General features: G+C 41.0%; 1 protein-coding gene across 1 annotated transcript in view; it reads right to left on the minus strand.

Annotated features, from left to right (window-relative positions):
- Positions 1-25,749, minus strand: part of LOC126485081 (bifunctional arginine demethylase and lysyl-hydroxylase JMJD6) — a 132,400-nt gene that overhangs the window by 15,143 nt on the left and 91,508 nt on the right. The window contains exons 6-7 of the mRNA XM_050108689.1: positions 21,136-21,324; positions 19,895-20,133 (exon numbers count right to left, since the gene is read on the minus strand). Of these exons, the coding sequence (XP_049964646.1) occupies positions 19,895-20,133; positions 21,136-21,324 (428 nt within the window). The remainder of the gene's footprint in view (positions 1-19,894; positions 20,134-21,135; positions 21,325-25,749) is intronic.

A 25,749-nucleotide genomic window follows, 5' to 3' on the forward strand; every position in this document is an offset into this window, starting at 1 on the left:
CAAAGATCTTAAATGTAATGCAGGTAGCTATTTCAGGAATTATGAAGGGAGAAACATGCTATAATAAGCTTGCTTTTAAACTGCCACAAATGTGCAAAGGATTGTTTTCAACAATGGCATGTATTAGGTGTGGAGATGCTAAGTATGGAAAGAAGTTATCTGTAATGGAGACAAGAGAATTGGGGAAGTGGCTGTGGGGCCCTCCCCCTGGATATTTTTTTTAAATTGACAAAAATCTCAATCTGAAGTGTAATTGCATTGCTTGAAAAGTGAAAACTGAGGCCTTTAATTCCTAGTAAGAAACGCAAAAAGGATGCTGGAAATTTAAAAATTAGATCTCGAAGTTGCATAAGAGTAACTCAGAATTACTTACACAGTTCTTTTGTTCAGAGGTTATGAACATTTCTATGGAAGATTTACTTTGGCTAAACACTTTCCATTGTTTATATGAAGCTGGCTATTTATATGACATTGAGTTATCTTGACCTCCGTGTGAAATAACAATATTGCATGAACAAATACTACAGAATTCATGATGAGTAGACTTTTGTGACTGTATGAGACACAGGAATTACAGGTTTTTTGAATTACCGCCATCAGCTTTCGAGATCAAACTAACTAAAAATCCCTTCATTTTGGATTACTGAATGCAAAGAACATTGTACAATAAATACACACTATATATTTTACTTGAGTATCAGTGAACCAAAACTTTCTGTTAAAGCAGCAGGACTAACCACATAACACAATCAAAAATATTATTAAAGAAAAAAAAATGACAACTTGAAACTGTCGTTATTTACACACAAACAATTGACTATACCATGCAAACACAGAATACAGCAATGAGTGTGTCGCTAGTCACTTGGGAACTGTGACTGTAGTTGCTAGTGATGTTTCACAGATTTGTGACATAATTGTGAAGATGTGAAAAAGATGCCCAATAAAAAATTCTGTGGAGGAGTATTCATGACTTCAAAAGAAACAATTACATTAAACTTTATACAGTCATTTACCTATGCCCAAAAGAGACTAAAAAAAAGGTGTGAAAGTTAGTTTAAATGCTACTCGACGGTGACATCACAGCATGAACATCAGTACGCCAAATTGAAATGTAACTTAACACGCACACACCGACAACAGTGTAGCTGAGAAGTGTTTGTGTATATTATATAGTCTGTGTTAAAGAAATGATTAAAGGGTATTGCATTGCTTCTGAAACACTAATGATTCGCAAAATGATGCAACAAAAAACATTGTGTAGTGAAACCACTAAAATAAATCAAATATGGTGGTGAATTCTATAATTTTAGCTTAGAAATCATGGTAATTAAGGACAAATCTTAATACTTGGGATGTCTGCACACCCATTAGTAGTTTAGCAAAATAAGTAACTGCCATGTAATGTTTCATTCGTCTCAGAGTAATGATAATTAAAACCTAGAAAAGACCAGCCTGAGATATTTCTCTTAATGTAATAGGCATATTGTTGTAATTGTTGTGAGAGAAAGATACAACTATCACTCCTTTCTATCCTTCCCCAACCTATCCGTCTATGAGGAACAAACTGGTAGTTCCAAAAGTTGATCATAGTGTTTTATAAGATTATATCAACAGTACTGCTATTTTGCTCCCTGAAGGCGCGTAAGTAATAGCTACTCATTCTGTATCTTTGGAAGTACAGCGACTTGTCTTTGTAAAGAGTAACTAATTAACTAGATGTGATCCAGAACATTTGTACTCCATTTACGAGGGCAGCTCAATAAGTAATGCAACACATTTTTTTTCTCGGCCAATTTTGGTTGAAAAAACCGGAAATTTCTTGTGGAATATTTTCAAACATTCCAGCTTCATCTCGTATAGTTTCATTGACTTCCGACAGGTGGCAGCGCTGTACGGAGCTATTAAAATGGCGTCTGTAACGGATGTGCGTTGCAAACAACGGGCGGTGATCGAGTTTCTTTTGGCGGAAAACCAGGCCATCTCAGATATTCATAGGCGCTTGCAGAATATCTACGGTGATCTGGCAGTGGACAAAAGCACGGTGAGTCGTTGGGCAAAGCGTGTGTCATCATCGCCGCAAGGTCAAGCAGGACTGATCTCCCGCGTGCGGGCCGGCCGTGCACAGCTGTGACTCTTGCAATGGCGGAGCGTGCGAACACACTCGTTCGAGATGATCGACGGATCACCATCAAACAACTCAGTGCTCAACTTGACATCTCTGTTGGTAGTGCTGTCACAGTTGTTCACCAGTTGGGATATTCAAAGGTTTGTTCCCGCTGGGTCCCTCGTTGTCTAACCGAACACCATAAAGAGCAAAGGAGAACCATCTGTGCGGAATTGCTTGCTCGTCATGTGGCTGAGGGTGACAATTTCTTGTCAAAGATTGTTACAGGCGATGAAACATGGGTTCATCACTTCGAACCTGAAACAAAACGGCAATCAATGGAGTGGCGCCACACCCACTCCCCTACCAAGAAAAAGTTTAAAGCCATACCCTCAGCCGGTAAAGTCATGGTTACAGTCTTCTGGGACGCTGAAGGGGTTATTCTGTTCGATGTCCTTCCCCATGGTCAAACGATCAACTCTGAAGTGTAATTGTGCTACTCTTCAGAAATTGAAGAAACGGCTTCAGCGTGTTCGTAGGCACAAAAATCTGAACGAACTTCTTCATGACAACGCAAGACCTCACACAAGTCTTCGCACCCGAGAGGAGCTCACAAAACTTCAGTGGACTGTTCTTCCTCATGCACCCTACAGCCCTGATCTCGCACCGTCAGATTTCCATATGTTTGGCCCAATGAAGGACGCAATCCGTGGGAGGCACTATGTGGATGATGAAGTTATTGATGCAGTACGACGTTGGCTCCGACATCGACCAGTGGAATGGTACCGTGCAGACATACAGGCCCTCATTTCAAGGTGGCGTAAGGCCGTAGCATTGAATGGAGATTACGTTGAAAAATAGTGTTGTGTAGCTAAAAGATTGGGGAATAACCTGGTGTATTTCAATGCTGAATAAAACAATCCCTGTTTCACAAAAAAAATGTGTTGCATTACTTATTGAACTGCCCTCGTACATTCTTGCAGTTGGCATACCTAATCCCTTTAAGCACTGAGGTGCTGTTGGGAGGGGAAGGGCGATGCTTTCCAGGATAGGGTTGGATGTAGTGATTAATGGTGTTTTAAGTACAGGACTTTAATGCACAATGTCTTTTCATTAAAGTATCTCCCACTGAATTTTATTGTGCATATCCTTGCACTGGCTTAATAAACTTGCGACAAACCACACAGCTCTTCCTTGAATCTTTTCTGTCTCTTTATTAAAGTACACAGACACAAGCACAAGGGAGAGCTTTATTAGTAACATCTTTCATAGAGGAATTACATTTTTTATGAATTCTTCAACAAACCTTGGCTTGGCATCCACTTTCCGCTTATCAGTGAGCTGCTGGTTTCATTCTCAACCAAAAAGGCTCAAGACTCTTTTGCCTCAATAATAGAAGCAGAAAGTGTTCTTGATAGTCCAGATTATTTGAATGTATTAATGTGGTGTATGATTCGTAGAGCAAAGTCATAGATGAGTCAAACAAGTAATGCCTTCATCACTTTCCAGATTCACTTGTAGCCTGCCTGTATATGCCTTAGGAAGACATTTGACTGCTGGTAATCAGTCCAAGGATGGTCAGACTGTATGGAAGAGATGGCAGTTATCAAACTAGAGGAGTAGTTGATGGTTGGCAGGCTCAATGTGGAGAGGTGGAAGTGGCACAAGGTTTGAAGAAGACTGGCTGAAATGGATGGGAAAGAAGGCGTTGACGCAATGGAAAAGTGGGGTCCTGTAATCAGATCACGAAGAAATCATTATAAATTAATCTGAACCAGACGAGTGGTTTACAATCTTGGATGGCTAGGAACACTTCCTCTAAACTGGGCTGTTTCAATTCGAGTGCCCACCTACACGCACACATCAACAGGAGTACACAAACAACTGACACAAGGGCAGAGGTGACCAAGCAGGAGAATGAATGCAACAAGGCCGCTCAGTGCCCACCAGTAGGCATGCTGACAGACACTTGCAGGTGCCTCTGCCCCATGAGGCAATGCAAGAACAGCTTGCTCTAGATGGCCCACAAACAAGTTGGCATTTGAGGGTGCTGTGTGGGTACCCATGGCAATACCACCAATTTGTTTGGATATAGTCTCCTTGGGTCAAAAGTAGTTATGGATAAGAAATGTGGTGGGGCTGAAGCTGGCAGGACAGGGGGAGAGGTAGTGTTTGAAATTGCAGGGCCATGGGAAAGGGGTAAGTTGTTGTATAGGGAGGTAGCATTGACAGTGAAGGAGTCACCATTGCTCTATCTTGATCGATAGGAGAATCATTACAGCCTCTGTGAGGTGCGGCAACACATGATTAAACCACTATGGTCACAACAATGGGTATTTATTTGCTTGTTTTTGGGCACACAGCACAGTAGGAGTTGTTGTTAAAAGTCTTCATAGTGGTGTCGTAATGTGTGTGCGGTCGCACGTGTGAGGAATATTTAACTTTAGCTCAAAAGTAGGGAATGTCATCCAGGGTAGAACTAGTGCTGAATGTAAGATGATATTAGAATCTTGAGGCACAATTTAATTATTCTGATTCCATTAATGCTGCAGCAGCACTTTGCTTTAGTAAAAGCAATGTCGGAAAGGAAGGATAACTTGTGAACTACAAACTGTAAATATATGAAAGTTTTAGAAATAATACACCACATCTAACAATGATGATACCTGCAGTAGTGTAGGAGATATACATGTTGATTCCCAAATCCAATGAAGAATTTTGTTGAACAGACTATCTAATCTAATAGCCACACTCAAATTTAACAATGAGTGTTTCCATAAACATCTTCGCAGGTTGCACATTGCAAAGACTTTTTTTACTCTTGTGGAGAAGAGGATGCAAGTTTTGTTTGTTTATTTCGAGGCGGGTGAGGGTGGGTGGGGGGGTAGGGAGTATTAAAATCCATTTACAAGAACTAGTGAAGCTTGGTCAGTCACCCATTGGTAACCTGTACGTTCACAACACAGTATTGTAGATTTTTCCACATGATGAAGAGATTAACTGTTGCCACAGTTATCCACATCTGAGACCAGCTTAACGCTGATAATGTACTGCAGAAAATTTTCTATAACATTTGATTATACAATATTGGTCTATCTGCAACTAAGTATGTTATGTGTACAATGTGCATGTGTGTGCGCATGTGCAAACAAACATTCTAACATCAGGTCGAAAACCATGCACGAGGCATTTGAGAAGCATTGAAAAGTCATGAAAGGAACTCACTGGCATATTCGTGGGAAAGCACGATGAGTTAACATAATGAAGCGAGTTAAGACAGATAGGAAGTAGGAAGCACCCCACTTTTGAGACAGTATTTGATGGTTTGTGTGGACTGGAATTGTACTGATCCTGTGCTATCGGAGTTGCAGGCTCTTGGCTGACACTTCTACCTGTTGGGCAGTCATTTGCCGCGTGGGCCATGAGGGAAAGGCATGGAGCACATGTGACCTCTGTGATGCCATTGTCATGCCATTGATGTTCAGTTTTTATTGTACTACTATTCTGAGTTTCCTGTGAGATGGAAATATGACAACATCTAGCTGGAATGTAACACATATATAATCAATTTATTAAGAGAAGTTGCAGTTGTACATTATAGGAAACACATTGAGTTCAACTTCTCTGAGTGTGTGATCGCAATGGGTCGAAGTCCATGGGAGAGAAACTGTATTCATGGTCCAAGGTTACAGGACAGCAGCATCCTTGCAGCACTGTTCTTATACAGTGACTGTGAGAAGCACAAAACCTAGCAAGATATGGAAGTTACGGACTGATTACTGGACTGTTTCAACAGCCTATTTTTAACACCCCCCATCAGGGAAATAAAGACCAAGGAAACATTCCACCATTGTGCGAAGTTTGAATAAGGAGGGTGCACACAGACCACAAAGCATTATCATTTTTAATGAAATATAAGCTGACACACAACTGCTGACAAGATACCCACTCGCACTTCAGCAATAGGATTTTGTAACTGAATACATGCCATGAAAGAGAATATTATTCTCAATATGCTATCGGGGTTACATAGGGTAAGTGAATACAGCCCAACTCATGGTGAAGGGAATTTATACGAGGATGTATTGTACCACAGGGTGCTGGCAAATTTTGATCACTGGAGATTGTGTGTATCCAGAAATGCAGTAGGTGACTGACTGACTATACAGATGTCAGCTACTGGCATTTCAGACCAAAGAAATATGAAGCTGCAGGAACACATGATTTTAATAACATGGCCTGTAAATATGTGCACTGCTTAAAGGTGTGACATTTAGCAGGAAACAAAATTCCAACTATTCAACACAAGGTTGGGTCATTCTGAGGGAGGAGACCACACAGCGAGGTCATCAGTCTAATTGGATTAGGGAAGGACGGGGAAGGAAGTCGGCCTTACCCTTTCAAAGGAACCATCGCGGCATTTGCCTGGAGCGATTTAGGGAGATCACAGAAAACCTAAATCACGATGCAGGATTGAACCATCATCCTCCCGAATGCGAGTCCAGTGTGCTAACCACTTTCAACACAAGATATTCATTTATCATACAATACCTGATGAACCAGGATATTGGTAGCATTGGATCTTTCCCGCTTGCTATTGAACGTAACAGGGAACTTTCCACAAGTGCAAACTATTAAGACTGCAGTCTTAACAGTTTTCTCAAAATATGTGAGGGTTCCACGTATTATGAAAATACATTGGTAGGAAAATGAGCAAGACATTAATGAAGGATTGTTTCGTGCAAACTATTAAACCAGACAGTATTTTGACAGACACTGCCTCACTTTACTGATTGTGGTAAATGAGAAATCTTTTTAGGAGAGAATGATATCAAAAAAGTTGTAATCTCTGCGAATCATGAAATGGTCTGGCTGTGTACAACACATTGTGGAAAAAAACAAAAAATTACCCAATTTTGAAAATGTACTTAATAGCCTCTGCCATTCTATATTCATGCTCATAAATTAAGGATAATTGCAGAATGTGGTGCCACACAATGTGGCACTACACAAAAGAGGCACTAATAGCATAGGCACATAGGGAACACACATGACACAGATCTGTAAGTCCACGGTATTGGTGACAAGTTGAGAAAGCTGTCCCGAAACACATGTGCTACAAAACACCACGTTTCCTGTGCATGTATCCCGACATCAATATGCGGTATGATCACCATGCACATGTACACAGGCCGTACAATGGATTGGCATACTCCAGATCAGGTAGTCAGGCAGCAGCTGGGGTATACCCTCCCATTCTTGCACCAGTGCCTGTCGGAGCTCCTGAAGTGTCATAGGGGTTTTAAGACGTGCAGCAATACGTCGACCGAGAGCATCCCAGATGTGCTCAATGGGGTTTAGGTCTGATGTCTTTTGTTTCAAGGCACGCCTCCAAGATGGCAGCTCACTGGGGCCGTGTGTTATCATCCATCAGGAGGAAGGTGGGACCCACTGCACCCTGAAAAGGCGGTCATACTGGTGCAAAATGATGTCCCGATACACCTGACCTGTTACAGTTCCTCTGTCGAAGACATGCAGGGGTGTATGTGCACCAATCATAATCCTACCCCACACCATCAGACCATGACTTCCATACAGGTCCCTTTCAAGTACATTAAGAGGTTGGTATCTGGTTCCTGGTTCACGGCAGATGAAAACCTGGCGAGAATCACTGTTCACACTGTACCTGGACTCATCTGTGAACACAACCTGGGACCACTGTTCCAATGACCATGTACTGTGCTCCTGACATCAGGCTTTACGGGCTCTCCTGTGACCAGGGGTCAGTGGTATGCACCTTGCAGGTCTCCGGGTGAATAAACCACGTCTGTTCAGTCATCCGTAGACTGTGTGTCTGGAGACAACTGTTCCAGTGGCTGCAGCAAGGTCCCAGCAAGACTACCTGCAATAGTCCGTGGCCATCTGTGGGCACTGATGGTGAGATATCGGTCTTCTTGTGGTGTTGTACTCTGTGGCCATCCCGTACCATAGCGCCTGCACGTCTCCTGTCTGCTGGAATCATTGCCATAATCTTGAGATCACACTTTGTGGCACATGGAGGGCCTGTGCTATGACCTGCTGTGTTTGACCAGCCTCCAGTTGCTCTAGTTTTCTACCCCTCGTAATGTCATCAATATGTGTTCTTTGAGCCATTTTCTACACACAGTCACCATTAGCACGTCTGAAAATGTCCGCACACTTACTCGCTGCATCGTACTCTGACATATACACCTCTGCGTATGTGGACTGCTGCCAACGCCACCGTGCGAAGACCGCAGGTCAAATGCGCCGCATGCTCATACCCCAAGGTGATTTAAACCCGCAAACCGCCCACCAGAGTGTTGTTTCACCATGTATCAGCATTATCTTTAATTTATGAGCATGAGTGTAGTACTGCTGTGCCACCTTGTAGTGTATATCATAAATAGCAAAACAATGAGTAATGAAAATTATATTTTGTATACAGAAGAACATAGAACATGACCATAATGCTCATTATGTTTATCTCCATGTGAATGTACTGGTTCAGGCAGCTCCAGTGAGTTAACTGTAGATACTGTTCTTACGTGTGGAGCACATGCCAAGGTACAGAACATGAGTGATTTTGTTGCCAAGTACCTAATGTTGTCGAAATGTATCTGTTTAAGTCATTATAGCGGTGCACTGACAGAGGTGATTACTGTGTTGCGTGTGGCGCGAAGGCTGTGCCTCCCGAATTGGCAAGTTAATTATAGGAATTGGCTTTGTTAATGATTGAGGGTGTCCAGACATCCTTCCTGTCAGCACCCTTATCAACTGGGATGAAATTTGTCACCCTGACTGTCTCCATTTGGTATTACCCATGTGAAAATATGCGAACTGTGTAACTGAGGTGGGATATTGGTACCAGTCTTGTATTTGCCTAATCAGATATGAGGAAACTGCCTAAAAACCCCATCCAGGATGTTATTTTGTTGAACTACTCGGCCACAGGATGTGCAATATGAACAGGTGCTCGATTGTGTTGAAAGATGCAATCTCCATCCCCGAATTGCTCTTCAACAGTGGGAAGCAAGAAGGTGCTCAAAACATCAATGTAGGCCTGTCCTGTGTTAGTGCCATGCAAAACAACAACGGGTGCAAGCCCCCACCATGAAAAACACGACCATACCATAACACCACCACCTCTGAATTTTACAGTTAGCACTACACACGCTGGCAGATGACGTCCACTGGGCATTCACCATACCCACATCCTGACATCACATCGCCACATTGTGTACCATAATCCACACAACGTTTTTCCACTGTTCAATTGTCCAATGTTTATGCTCCTTACACCAAGCAAGGTGTTATCTGGCATTTACCGGCATGAAGTGTGGCCTATGAGCAGCCGCTCAACCATGAAATCCAAGTTTTCCCACCTCCCACATAACAGGCATAGTAATTGCAGTGAATGCTGATGCAGTTTGGAATTCCTGTGTGATGGTCAGGATAGATGTCTGCCTATTACACATTATGACCCTCTTCAGCTGTCGGCGGTGTCTGTCAGTCAACAGACGAGGTAGACCTCGACACTTTTGTGCTGTACAGGTCCCTTCACGTTTCCACTTCACTATTGCACTGGAAACAGTGGACCAAGGGATTTTTAGGAGTGTGGAAATCTTGTGTACAGATGTATGACACAAATGACACTGCCGGCTGCTGTGGCCAAGCGGTTCTAGGCACTTCAGTCCATAACCACGTGGCTGCTATGGTCAGAGGTTTAAATCCTGCCTTGGGCATAGATGTGTGTGACGCCCTTATGTTAGTTAGGTTTAAGTAGTTTTAAGTCTAGGGGAATGATGACCTCAGATGTTAAGTCCCATAGTGCTTAGAGCAATTTGAACAAATGACACCCAATCACCTGACCACATTCAAAGTCCATGAGTTCTGCGTAGCACCCCATTCTGCTCTCTCGCGATGTCTAATGACTACTGAGGTCGCTGATATAGAGTACCTGGCAGAAGGTGGCAGCACAATGCACCTATTATGAAAAAGTATGTTTTTTGGGGTGACTGGATACTTTTGATCACATAGTGTACATTCCACCTGATACATGATTTACAATTCACTAAAATTTCGAAAAACTTCCTCACACTTTTACATGGGAAAAAAATAGAGGCAGACAGATGGGGTAAACAAATTCCATTTCAAATGTGTGTGTGTGAGAAGAATGGCATCTGGCCATTGTCTACCACTAACATTGGCAAATCCGGATTAACATACAACATGGTCCAGATATGGGATACGGCCAGGAAAAAGAAGAAAGAAGAGTCAGCAGCATATCAAACTGTTCACTGATGATACTGTTGTCTACAAGAAAGTAGCATCGTTGGATGATTGTAAGGAAATGCAGAATAATGCACCAAATGAACCTCTTTAAAGGTGTTTAAATGAAAGACAATGTCAATAATAAAACCAAAAAAATGTGACTTTATCCTATTACAATATCAATGATAAACTTCTGGAGCCTGTTGTATTATTTAAATATTTAGGGATAAAACCAAGAATCAATATGAAATGGGATGAACGTACAAAATCTGATAGGAATGCAAATGGAAGACACATATATTGAAAGGATATTGGGAAAGATTAGTGCAACAGTAAAGAAAATCACACACGAGAACAGTGCAACTAATCCTGGAGTACTGTTCCATCATTCAGTATTTAGAGTCCTTGTGAAATAATAAGCAAGACAGCAAACATTTGAACCCGCACTGTTACGATAAAAACAGGTCAGTATGATCTACACGAAAGTGTAATTCAGATGCTTGGGGAACTTAAATGGAATCTTTGGAAGCAGGACGACTCCTGATGATAGATAGCCTGGTGGGTAAATTTAGAGAAACAGTATGAGTCCCATAGTGCTCAGAGCCATTAGAGAAACAGTAGTTGAATAAGATGACTTGCTAATTCTGCTGTCACTCTTTCATGTCTCTTGTGAGAGAGATAGGGCAGATACAGATGCATTTTCATGTTTCCCTTCACTCAATACACAGACAGAATAGGATACAAAATTGCTAATATTGGCATAATGTACATTCCCCTTACAGCTTGCAGAGTACATAGATGTGTAGGATTATTATGTCACATGTTGTTGTTGTTCTGGTCTTCAGTCCTGAGACTGGTTTGATGCAGCTCTCCATGCTACTCTATTCTGTGCAAGCTGCTTCATCTCCCAGTACCTACTGCAGACTACATCCTTCTGAATCTGCTTAGTGTATTCATCTCTTGGTCTCCCTCTACGATTTTTACCCTCCATGCTGCCCTCCGGCACTAACTTGGTGATCTCTTGATGCCTCAGAACATGTCCTACCAACCGATCCCTTCTTCTAGTCAAGTTGTACCACAAACTCCTCTTCTCCCCAATTCTATTCAATATCTCCTCATTAGTTATGTGATCTACCCATCTAATCTTCAGCATTCATCTGTAGCACCACATTTTGAAAGCTTCTATTCTGTTCTTGTCTAAACTACACTCCTGGAAATTGAAATAAGAACACCGTGAATTCATTGCCCAGGAAGGGGAAACTTTATTGACACATTCCTGGGGTCAGATACATCACATGATCACACTGACAGAACCACAGGCACATAGACACAGGCAACAGAGCATGCACAATGTCGGCACTAGTACAGTGTATATCCACCTTTCGCAGCAATGCAGGCTGCTATTCTCCCATGGAGACGATCGTAGAGATGCTGGATGTAGTCCTGTGGAACGGCTTGCCATGCCATTTCCACCTGGCGCCTCAGTTGGACCAGCGTTCGTGCTGGACGTGCAGACCGCATGAGACGACGCTTCATCCAGTCCCAAACATGCTCAATGGGGGACAGATCCGGAGATCTTGCTGGCCAGGGTAGTTGACTTACACCTTCTAGAGCACGTTGGGTGGCACGGGATACATGCGGACGTGCATTGTCCTGTTGGAACAGCAAGTTCCCTTGCCGGTCTAGGAATGGTAGAACGATGGGTTCGATGACGGTTTGGATGTACCGTGCACTATTCAGTGTCCCCTCAACGATCACCAGTGGTGTACGGCCAGTGTAGGAGATTGCTCCCCACACCATGATGCCGGGTGTTGGCCCTGTGTGCCTCGGTTGTATGCAGTCCTGATTGTGGCGCTCACCTGCACGGCGCCAAACACGCATACGACCATCATTGGCACCAAGGCAGAAGCGACTCTCATCGCTGAAGATGACACGTCTCCATTCGTCCCTCCATTCACGCCTGTCGCGACACCACTGGAGGCGGGCTGCACGATGTTGGGGCGTGAGCGGAAGACGGCCTAACGGTGTGTGGGACCGTAGCCCAGCTTCATGGAGACGGTTGCGAAAGGTCCTCGCCGATACCCCAGGAGCAACAGTGTCCCTAATTTGCTGGGAAGTGGCGGTGCGGTCCCCTACGGCACTGCGTAGGATCCTACGGTCTTGGCGTGCATCCGTGCGTCGCTGCGGTCCGGTCCCAGGTCGACGGGCACGTGCACCTTCCGCCGACCACTGGCGACAACATCGATGTACTGTGGAGACCTCACGCCCCACGTGTTGAGCAATTCGGCGGTACGTCCACGCGGCCTCCCGCATGCCCACTATACGCCCTCGCTCATAGTCCGTCAACTGCACATACGGTTCACGTCCACGCTGTCGCGGCATGCTACCAGTGTTAAAGACTGCGATGGAGCTCCGTATGCCACGGCAAACTGGCTGACACTGACGGCGGCGGTGCACAAATGCTGCGCAGCTAGTGCCATTCGACGGCCAACGCCGCGGTTCCTGGTGTGTCCGCTGTGCCGTGCGTGTGATCATTGCTTGTACAGCCCTCTCGCAGTGTCCGGAGCAAGTATGGTGGGTCTGACACACCGGTGTCAATGTGTTCTTTTTTCCATTTCCAGGAGTGTATTTATCGTCCACATTTCACTTCCATACATGGCTACACTCCATACAAATACTTTCAGAAACGACTTCCTGACATTTAAATCTATACTCGATGCTAACAAATTTCTGTTCTTCAGAAACGCTTTCCTTCCCATTGCCAGTCTACATTTTATATCCTCTCTACTTCGACCATCATCAGTTATTTTGCTCCCCAAATAGCAAAATTCCTTTACTGCTTTAAGTGTCTCATTTCCTAATCCAATTCCCTCAGCATCATCCGACTTAATTCGACTACATTCCATTATCCTTGTTTTGCTTTTGTTGAGTTCATCTTATATCCTCCTTTCAAGACACTGTCCATTCCATTCAACTGCTCTTCCAAGTCCTTTTCTGTCTCTGACAGAATTACAATGTCATCGGTGAACCACAAAGTTGTTATTTCTTCTCCATGGATTTTAATGCCTACCCCAAACTTTTCTTTTGTTTCCTTTATTGCTTGCTCAATATACAGATTGAATAGAGGGTGTATACGTGGACAAGGAAAAAAATTTCCCGGATTTCCCGGTTAAAAATACACTTTCTCCCGGGTGACAGTATATTTTCCCTTATCAATCTTTTGAATGGTTATGGTTTTATACACGGGAGGTACAATTTCCCGGCACTTTAGAAAACGAAACTCAGGGAAAAAGACACGTTTTGGAAACATCTTTGATGGCAGCAACATGTACGCTGCGTATTTTCGTATTACGAAAGTATGCACTGGAATTCCACTGAACACCACATGTTGCTTTCCGAATCATTGAAATCGAGATTTCGATGTGGTTTTGTAGGCCGTTTGTAGCTCATGTCAAATGATCTCACCAGCCAATGACAGCGGATATTCAGAGCATATGACACGTGGTGTAGTCAGCCAACAGCAACATCACTGTTAAGTAGCATGAACACACAAACAGGGAAAATTAATAGTTTAAATTAATATACACAGTGTTGCTATAAGAAAAGCAAAGTTTTCACATATAATATTGTTCTCAAGCTACAAGAGAAGCTAAGCTTTCGCATATACTGTTGCTCTTTTTTGCGCATGTTACACTTTAAGATATATCACAAAAATGTGCCAGTAAGCCGGCCGGAGTGGCCGAGTGGTTCTAGGCGCCTAGGCGCTTCAGTCTGGAACCACGCGACCGCTATGGTCGCAGGTTCGAATCCTGCCTGGATGTGTGTGATGTCCTTAGGTTAGTTAGGTTTAAGTAGTTCTAAGTGACTGATGGCCTCAGATGTTAAGTCCCATAGTGCTCAGAGCCAGTTTTTGTGCCAGTAAAATTTTTAATGACGACGTAAGTGTCTGATCTTCAGGGTTTGAAATTCTTCTAAATGGCACGTCATCAAAGAGTTGATTATTAATTGAGAGTCAAACACTCTGTGCTTTAATAAATTCATGGTACATTCTTGCACATAGTTCAACTTACATAAAAGGATATTTACTTTGAAAGTAACGCTTTTCAAACCACTATTCGCAATATTTTCCTGCGACCTGTTAGAAATAGGCTCGTTTCAGCAGTTGCCAGAAAGCGCAGATAACAGGCGACACCACGCTTGGGTATCTATCATGACGTAGGAAGCCTGTATGTACATACGTGTAAAACACTGAAAGATCATACATTATGTCATAAAAGAAACAAGACATCAGAGGATACTGCAAGAGCAGCGGAATTTCGTGAACAATATTAAAATGTGCACATTTAAAGTGCATATTTAAAGTGCATACTTAAAGTGCACACTTGTATGTCTGGATTCCCAATGAAGTAGACCTCGACCTGATATTAAGCTTTTCAGTGAGGTTTTCGGGATATAAATTTTCTTGGAGCACCAGTACCATATTATATCATGTTTGGTTCTTTATTATGACATAATGCCATACGTGCTAGAAATTGAAAACGTGCACTTGAAATGCAGCTAACAGTTGAAACTAGCCAGTACTGTGGAATTAAACATTTTGTTTCAAATACATTGACTGCCTCTGCGGAAAAGGTTAACAGAAGTAAAATTTCTTTAGCAGACAGACAAAAATAACTTCATTGTTCCGCAAGGCGATTAATGCTCGACTGTCAGAAAGGTGGAAATAAAATAAAATCTGAAACTAATGACATATTTTAGCCTTCCGTAATTATGTGAATGTGTTTCAATTCACTTGATAGCTCCCGGCCACAGATATCCATTTTGTTTTCATTTGACGTGAGAGTAAACGAAGGGGAAACAACAAAATCTCTAAATGTAAACATGGGTCACGTGGAGACTACCCACTATAACTCAGACTGCTCTGTGCATCAGCCCCGGATCTACATTTGCGAACCGAGTCAATATTAAAAAAAAAATAAATAAATAAAAAAATAAATCGAATTTTCAAAATATGTTCATCTTGTAGCGCACATCTTTCTGAAAAGTCTGAAACATAAAACATATGTATTCGAGGAAATGTAAGACATATTATTTGGTCTTATGTATGCCAAAGTGCAGTGCCACGCCTCTTCATAAAGCATTTTTCTACCGCACGTCCAAACTATATTCAGGCGAGTGGAAATTGAAATGTCCTGTGGTGCTTCTCCTGCTCCCAGACGGCCGGTTTGACAGCCTGCCCCTCTTAAAAAAAATCTAGCAATTAATAGCAGAAGGAATTATTTGTAATCTAGACAACAAGAACTCTTCAGAAAATGTGAACTCTTTATTGCCTATTAGTTAATAACTTGCTGTTTTGTGTAACATAAAATTAAATATAAGATATATAAAACCAATACTGACAAGAGATAAGCAAGAAATTACACATTTCTTCAAACCTTATTTCCTAGAATTTTTTCTATCTAATCTTGCTACAGCTTTACATGGCGTGCTTTCCTTTCTGCGAAAGAATCTATTACCTCATCAAAGTTCGTCAAACGTTTTGCTACATGAAAAATCGAAATGTCGTTATCTTTAATACTGAAAAAGCTGTTAATACAAAAAATACCCAAGACTGGTGTGGTTTCTTGATCTAATTACATCTATTTTGTCACTGTCTGCTAGATAAAACAAAATAGTCCTTTCTAATATGGCAGCAATTTTTTAACACACCAAATAAACAAGACTGTTTCGGCACAAATGGCCATTTTTATAACATGACAGAATATAATCCACGAAGTACCAATATCAAGTGCCTATTAGGCCTACTACAAGCAAAAAGCTTTACGTTAGGAAATAGTTTCACATTTCATTCATACGCACCAACTTCAAGCATGAGATCGAAAAGTAGTATTACGAAATTTTTATATACATTTGGAATCGTCTTATTCTTCCATAATTTGTGTGATGTCCCTGTTTCTTCTCCTCCCTCGTTCTAACAATCTTGCCATCACCAATTCTGTAGCTATTGCTGCCATTGTCAATATTTGTTTGCCGATTAACTTCACTAACCCTGTCAGAATCACAGGTTTAGTTATCCCATGATTATTTTCCGGTTAGGCGTTATTACGTGTTCGAACAACACGTTTTCCGCGTTGCTTCCAGAAAAGAACTTGCGCGTCTGCTAGCTGGGGAGTGTACCACTGGTCCTTACTAGTGTAGCGATCTGGCCAAAAGTTTTCTGTCAAAATTTCATTTTCTTGGATACACCAAGAAGATAATACGTAATCTTTCTCACTTGTTATTCCTGTTAGTTGTTTATTTCCATTCTGGTGGTCTGAATCTATGGATTTCGCTAGTAATTATAACAATGCTGATCAAACCCAATCAACCACATAAACAGACAGCGATTGGCATTCATCCGTTCGGCCTTACTCCCTCAGCTCGTATTGCCTCGCCCCCTTTTGTCTGCGGAAAGTTTATTTCTAGATGCAACGAGGATTCTCCTGACAGAGACATCACGTACGCTATGCATGCATTCAAAAGTCAACTTATGATTCATTCAGAAATCAACTTAAAATGTGTTCAAAAACCAACAGGGAAGCATTTCAAAATCATATGAATAATCGATAGAAAAAAGTGTGCTGATGCTAAGCGCTTTGTGAAACAAGTTTTTTCCCCTCAAGAATATGAATTTGGCGTCCCCTTTTCCCGGTAGCACCTAGCTGCTTGCTGCGACTGCTTGCACAGCCAACAGCCACATTCCTGTAGCCAGAAGTGGGAGAATCTACTATTCAAACGTTACTCAACTGCGCATGCGCATGAGCCCGCGCGTAACTGCTAAAACAAATTGAATGTAAACAGTTGCGACTTCACGCTCACTGGAGGCAATTTGTTGTTATGAAGCACTGCATAGTCTTCCTAAAGCCTTTGACACATTTACAATTGGCAGACGCTTGCATGAGCACTGTGTGTCGTTTTCGTATATGGCGCATTTCCTTTGCAATTTAAGTTATTTTTGTTTTTTTATCTCGTTTATCTTTTATTATTGAATATTATTTTGCAGTAGTGGGATACAGTAATATCCGTTGTTAGAGTATTGGTTCTTACCAGCCAAAATTACAAAAATTTAACTGAAAACTCAAACAATGAAAATTCTCGGAATTCTAAAAATATCCCGGGTTGTATACACCCTGGAATAGCATCGGGGAGAGGCTACAACCCTGTCTCACTCCCTTCCCAACCACTGCTTCCCTTTCATACACCTCGGCTCTTATAATTGCCATCTGGTTTCTGTACAAATTGTAAACAGCCTTTCGCTCCCTGTATTTGACCCCTGCCACCTTCAGAATTTGAAAGAGAGTATTCCAGTCAACATTGTCAAAAGCTTTCTCTAAGTCTACAAATGCTAGAAACGTAGGTTTGCCTTTCCTTAATCTTTCTTCTAAGATAAGTCGTAGGGTCAGTATTGCCTCACGTGTTCCAACATTTCTACGGAATCCAAACTGATCTTCCCCTAGGTCGGCTTCTACCAGTTTTTCCATTCGTCTGTAAAGAATTCACGTTAGTATTTTGCAGCTGTGACTTATTAAACTGATTGTTCGGTAATTTTCACATCTGTCAACACCTGCTTTCTTTGGGATTGGAATTATTATATTCTTCTTGAAGTTTGAGGGAATTTCGCCTGCCTCATACATCTTGCTCACCAGATGGTAGAGTTTTGTCAGGACTGGCTCTCCCAAGGCTGTCAGTAGTTCCAATGGAATGTTGTCTACTCCCGGGCCCTTGTTTCGACTCAGGACTTCCAATGCTCTGTCAAATTCTTCACGCAGTATCGTATCTCCCATTTCATCTTCATCTACATCCTCTTCCATTTCCATAATATTGTCCTCAAGAACATCGCCCCTGTATAGACTCTATATATACTCCTTCCACCTTTCTGCTTTCCCTTCTTTGCTTAGAACTGGGTTTCCATCTGAGCTCTTGATATTCATACAAGTGGCTCTCTTTTCTCCAAAGGTCTCTTTAATTTTCCTGTAGGCAGTATCTATCTTACCCCTCGTGAGATAAGCCTCTACATTCTTTCATTTGTCCTCTAGTCACCCCTGCTCAGCCATTTTGCACTTCCTGTCTATCTCAGTTTTGAGACGTTTGTATTCCTTTTTGCCTGCTTCATTTACTGCATTTTTATATTTTCTCCTTTCATCAATTAAATTCAGTATCTCTTCTGTTAACCAAGGATTTCTTCTAGCCCTCGTCTTTTTACCTACTTGATCCTCTGCTGCCTTCACTATTCCATCCCTCAAAACTACCCATTCTTCTTCTACTGTATTTCTTTCCCCCATTCCTGTCAATTGTTCCCTTATGCTCTCCCTGAAGCTCTGTACAACCTCTGGTTCTTTCAGTTTATCCAGGTCCCATCTTCTTAAATTCCCACCTTTTTGCAGTTTCTTCAGTTTTAATCTACAGTTCATAAACAGTAGATTGTGGTCAGAGTCCACATCTGCCCCTGGAAATGTCTTAAAATTTAAAACCTGGTTCCTAAATCTCTGTCTTACCATTATATAATCTATCTGAAAGCTGTCAGTATCTCCAGGCTTCTTATGATTAAGTTATGCCCTGTGCAAAATTCTACCAGGCGGCTTCCTCTCTCATTTCTTAGCCCTAATCCATATTGACCTACTATGTTTCCTTCTCTTCCTTTTCCTACTGTTGAATTCCAGTCACCCATGACTATTAAATTTTCATCTCCCTTCACTACCTGAATAATTTCTTTTATCTCATCATACATATCATCATCATCTGCAGAGCTAGTTGGCATATAAACTTGTACTGCTGTAGTAGGCGTGGGCTTCGTGTCTATCTTGGCCACAATAATGCGTTCACTATGCTGTTTGCAGTAGCTTACCTGCACTCCTATTTTTTTTATATTCATTATTAAACCTACTCCTGCATTACCCCTATTTGATTTTGTATTTATAACCCTGTATTCACCTGACCAAAAGTCTTGTTCCTCCTGCCACCAAACTTCACTAATTCCCACTATATCTAACTTTAACCTGTCCATTTCCCTTTTTAAATTTTCTAACCTATCTGCCCGATTAAGAGATTGACATTCCACGCTCCGATCCATAGAACGCCAGTTTTCTTTCTCCTGATAACGACGTCCTCGTGAATAGTCACATAGCATTCTCTATATATTTGGACAGCCACTGACTTGTGAAAGGTATTCTAGGGAACATGGTTTATTTATTTAAAGTTCCACTATTTAACCGCAGCTCGTCCAATTACGCCCATATTGCACCTGTGAATGATAACTAAGCCATTGCATTGTAAATGGCTATAACTAATGTAATATTGTGTAACCTGCTCACGACTTGCATCAGACAACTTAAAAATGTTTCAGGTGGAAGAATTGCAACTAATTTATGATTCATGTAATGCTTATTGTTTTTGTGAGTTGGTTACTGGCTTAACGAAGAATTATATACGTACATGCGAAATTCAACAATTGCTCACCTCTTTTTCTTGTGGGCAGTGAGTGATTCCTGACCACTATCACTTGAAGAGGAACGAGATCTCGTGCGTGATCGCTTCTGTGCTGGCGATGTAGTATGCGACTGTGACGAGCCAGAATCAGAATCTGAGTCACTGGAGCTCGATGTTGAGCAGCTGCCACTGGAACTGTCTGATGCCACACCTGTACTTTCATTCACATTCACAGAATCAGCAATGGCTGCTAGCGATGGCTCCTTCTCCTAAATGACACAATGAAATACACTACATTATTTTTGTACAATAAACAGACTTGACCAATACAAAGTATGAGCATTAATATTAATTTGAACCTATTCTTAAAGTATTTTCAAAAAGAAAAAGAAGTGTGAACTTTAGTGTACGTCATTCAATGTTTGGTGGCATTCTTCATATTGAATCTACATGCACTGTCTCTCTTTGGTGAAAAGATACAACAGATGCTTCACAGTATTGCCAGATGACAAGATGCTACCATCATCATTGGAAGACCACAGAAAGGAATCGGAAGCAGTGTCAGAGTGGAAAAAACACTACGCAGTCTCATTATATGAGTGCAGTACATGTAGGAAGACACCTCCATCAGTGCAAGACATTACACTTTCTTGCACCTGGCAACCATAAAATGTCTTGAGACTTGGCCTCTTGTGACTTGTTATCAATCTATGTATCCCTAAAAATGTACCTAATCATCTTATGTGGTACTCAGTTCATCCAAGCATCTAATTTAGGGTTTAATTTGTAGAGACAGCAGTGTTGAGTCTGTACAGTTTGTTTCCATGTACTAACAAAAGGGCTGTCTTCTGTTAAATTTATCAACTGTTTAATATTTCACCAAGATGATGACCATGAGATCAAGAAACTAGGTATCTGTTTCTGTGATGGACGTTTTCAATCTTCAGCATAGAACATGGAGAAATTGCTGAATCAGACATTGCAATAATTATTCATTTGGCTGTCATATGATAATCTATACAGACAACATGAAGAAAGCCATCATTAGCATACTGACCCACATTAAAAGTGAAATAATAATAATAATGCGTAGTAAGACAATGTGAATTCTTTTGTCTATAATGTTGGGTTCTGGAGCACCATTTTACTTTACTTAAAGGTACAGCTGTTTCCAACTATTTTGCAAAGTGAAAGAACGGTAAACAGAGGAAGTAGAAGTTTTTTTACAGTTTATATAAAAATGTGTCAAACAATTAAGAAACGGAACCTACCTTCAGTACACGGTACCACTTTTGGGATAACTTCGGTCTTCCTCGTACAGTTTTGTGCCAAACAATGGGAAAGTTGGTACGGCTGCAGAAGTTTTGTGTGACAGCAATAGTGGTATCAAGGTTAAGAACTACATGCCACCATCCACCAGGTACAAATACAGTCTCTCCGGGGCCCTGCAGTATTTCTACCTGTTGAGACGGAGGGAATAAATGCCATGTTAGTAAAACATGGAAGGCATTGTGAACGCATTTAGGAACTAACAAGCATTTCAGTGTAATTTCATCTGCCCTCAAGTAGGCCATTTTTCCCAAAAAATTCCTTTAATGCACATTCTGGGCCACTGACCCACTAAAGCTTTATTATGTACATCAAAGACATATTGTATATGATATGTTACATCTCATAAACTTGTATTCAATCCACTCTGATGAAGAGGAATGATGTAGATATATAGCAGTGCATCAAAATTTGTTTACTTGGTCACTCAACAAAATAAGTCTTATTAGCCTGCAAAAAATCTAAGAAACCCACCAGCACAAACATGGAGGAGAATAAATAGGCATTATTCCTCATTTCTCTTGGCTCAACGGTATGGGTTCTCTTAATGCAGTCATTATAAATACTGTAATTTGGACAGGTAACATACATGGACATATTTAGCATGTACTTGATGGAGTCATGCTGTCATAAGTATTGTAACAGTTCAACTTACATTTCTAAGTTTTTTTGAAGTATGTTTCAAAGATTTTCTTGTGGAGGTAATATAAACAGTCCTGGAGGTAATATAAACAGTCCAGCATTCACTTACATGGCAAGTAACAACAACATGGCAGCATCTATATACACTGTACCTGGCTAAAACACAAATCTGTTTCATGAACAAAACTGTTTTGAATGAAGCAAGCTTGGAACCTTGTTTGAAGCTACATGCAGTATGAAGCTAAGAACAAGATCTGGACCAATAAAGAAACAACAACTCAGGATTATTTGATCACTGTTGTCTACATGTAACAAAATAAATGCCATCATTGAATAAGATTTTGTTACAATACCCATTAAACATAACATCAATCTCACTTCTGAACAGTGAGAGGGTGCTAATAGCTTATAAACCTATATGATTATAAAATATATAGGGTTAGTATTACGCTAGGCAGTACACACATATTTATTTATTTCACTGGTTGGAAAAAGAAACATTTGCTTTGACCCCATTAAATCTAGTAACTTAAAGAAAAATAATTTTTTCATTCATTGCAACAAAGCAGGGTGTGGTTTATGAAGTATTGTTGTCACAGACATTTAACAATGTCTACATTCCTAGCTTGCACAGAAATTTGCATTTCTACTATATTCTGAAGGGAGCTGTACACTTTCAGAAAATTTACTTCGCTGAGGTCTGCCATCCAAGATATAAAAGACATTTTTCAATATCAGTGTTAGCAGAGATTTTCATTTTCATTTCAGCACTGAGACAAGATCCTAAAGCTGTGACCACAGATTTGCAAAGATCTGTTGCCATAAGAGCCTTCAGCCCAGTCTGAAGGTGCAACCCACAGTTTTTCAATATTTCCTTCAGCTCTGAAGTAATTCTCATCTTGTGTGTCAAAACTGTGTTCATTTCATCATCACAAAATCCTTTTCCCACAATAATCAAGCCACCTTCAATCTGTTTTAATTGAAATATTGTTTGTGGGAAGTGGAGTATTCTCTAACAAACATGGTCTCAACAAATAATGAACTTATTTCACCATTAGAAAGCGAAATAGCTCATTCAATCACTGCATATGGAAACTTTTGCATACTGTAACTGAGGAAGAATTACACCATTTCTTCAAAATATTCTGCCACAATGGTGACTGGAAAGCCAAGAGCTTCAGAGTGTTATTACTGTAAGAACGAAAACCTTCATATCTCTCTTCTGCACCTTTAAAAATGCAAAAGCAAATGCTTTCTCTTGTTGGCTCTGTTTCTGACAGTCTCTTTGCTGTGGCTATTTGTGACTCAGCATCTCCACTATATGGTAAGTAGCAACTATACTTTCCAATATTGTTACATTCCATCCTGGATTTTGCATTGCTGAATGCTTTCGCTTACTAACACTCTTTATATTAATTATTGCAGTGTTAGATTCAATTTATGTGCCGAGCACTTAACATGGCTTAGTGATCTCCAATAATTGTTTGTGATGGGTTAGTTAATTTTTTCATATATTCCACTCTGAATGTCAAATCCAAATGCACAGACTGGCGAGAGGAAGAAGGGAGAGGAGGAGAGGGGTGGGGGGGGGGGGGGGGGGGCGGCCGTGTTCCAGTACACACTTTCACAGTATGTGAAAATGTCATCTTGCTAATGGTGGTGGCGAAAGTGGATTTATGGGGGACCATTTGTCATACAGCAAAGATGGAATATAGTGTCAGCATGAGGACACTATCAATGGTTGCAGAGTTACTGGTGAAAGCCAAATCAGAATGAATGTTCTTCACAATGCTCATTTTTTTAACACTTTGGTGACCACAAGCCCGAGCATAGGTCGGGCCACAGAACTGCTTCAAAACGACCGCACGCGAGTATAGGTCGGGCGGCTGTTGCACGCCACTCACAGCCTATTAGCTATCCAGAAACAGGCTGGCTACTGTGGTAGTGCTGTGTGGAACACCTGTCTATCTGTCCCCTGACTGCTGCTCCCCTCTGTGTTCTGGTTTTAGAACTCTACGTCAAAAGAAATGGCAAGACACGAATAGCAGCTTCCATGACACGCTGCGCCATTGTGCATTGGTGTAGCCTTGAGTTTCGAAGTTCTCATTACTGTTTTCCATTTATTGTTTTATCTCTCTCAAATATGTCACATTTTCTGAGTGAGAAAGAAATTTTAGAAGCCTTAGGAGAAGAATTGGAGGATTCAGGTTCTGAGTGGGAAATGTCTGAATGGCAAAAGAATGAAGAGCATTCAGATATAGGTAGGGAGTTGTCTAGTGCAGTTTTTCTTTAGTATTATTATTACGACTTATATTGCTCAAGTTGCTTCAGTCAGCAGAAAATTTATTTCTGTTCGTCTCATCTATCTTGCAGAGGAATCTGATGAGCCTGCAACTGTGCAGCCGGTGTTTACTGAACAAAGTACATCCCCTGCAACACAGCTGTCTGTAACTCCAACAAAGAGGCAACGAATTTCACAGACAAAACCCGCTGATGCCGAATTTGGCTGGAAATTTGCTGATGGTCAGCCTACTGTGCCACAATTTGTAGAGAAAAGTTAGAATAATGGCAGCTGTTCATGAGAATTCCACTCCTCTCAATATGTTTTCGATCTTTTTCCCCAATTCCATAATGGAACATATAAAATCCGAAACAAACAAATTTGAAAAGTCTGTTTATGACAAACTCAAAGCAGCTTCCAGGGCAAGCCTCACAGTTTTTGTAATTTGTGGATGGGAGTAAAGCTTCACGATTTATTTTTTATTTTTTTAATTTAATTTTATTTTTTTTTTCATATTTATATACACGTCAAAACTGACAGATTACTGGTCGAATAACAATTTTATTTCAACCCTTTCCCTGGCTCCGTTATGGCCAGAAACAGATTCAAGGCAATATTATCTCAAGATGTTTATTATGTGTGATTCCCAAACTGGTTATGTTCTTAGACTGGAGGTATATGCTGGGAAAGGAACACAAGACAACTCCATAATACCATTATTTTGAGAGGTTGCTAGCAGATTACCTGGGAAAAGGTCACACTCTTTACATGGAAAGATTTTATAGTTCACCAACAGTATTCGATTTTCTGGGGCAACATAAAAGTGAAAGCAATAGGTACGTGCATGACTAACCGGAAAGAACTACTAAATGAAATTGATTCCCAAAACTGAAAAGGTATGAATCTGTGTCAATGAGGAGGAATCATCTGCTTTGTCTGAAGTGGAAAGACACAAGAGATGTACTATGCCTGTCCACTGTGCATAAAATGACCAGCTCTAACACTTCTCTTCATACAAAGAAAGGTATCAAAGTAAAATTAAAACCAGATGCCATTCTTGACTATAATAGTTACAAAACGGGGGTTGATAGGAGTGATCAAATGATTTCTTACTATGCATTTACGAGAAAATAGATGAAGTGGTGGAAGAAATTGTTCTTCCATATGCTTATAATGGCTGCAACAAATGCATTTGTCTTATACCGGGAAACCAGGACTCTTGCTCAAAGAAAGACCTGCCATTTTTCCATTTTTCTACAACAAATTCGTGAAGGACTGATTCACAAAGGTACATATTTAGCACAAGACAATGTTCCTAGTGAAACTCACAGCAACAGACTTCTAGGGCGACACTTTGCAGAAAAAATTCCAGCCACTGAGAAGAAGGAGCGTCCAACTAGCGTGTGTAAAGTTTGCTCTCAGAAACAAAAAAATCTAGTGGTAAAGCAGGTAGGAAGGAAACCAGCTGGTGGTGTTCAGACTGTGAAACCGAAATCGTACATTTTATGTCTGTTGTTATTAATTTTGTTATCAACCAATATAATTAAAATAAATGTTTTAAATAGACTTTAAAGATTGTTCTTTCATAATATGTTTTCTGTTTCAAGGTATCTTTAATAGAAACATGCCCAGC

The sequence above is a fragment of the Schistocerca serialis genome, chromosome 6 (genome assembly GCF_023864345.2).
Source record: "Schistocerca serialis cubense isolate TAMUIC-IGC-003099 chromosome 6, iqSchSeri2.2, whole genome shotgun sequence".
NCBI classification, from domain to species: Eukaryota; Metazoa; Arthropoda; class Insecta; order Orthoptera; family Acrididae; genus Schistocerca; species Schistocerca serialis.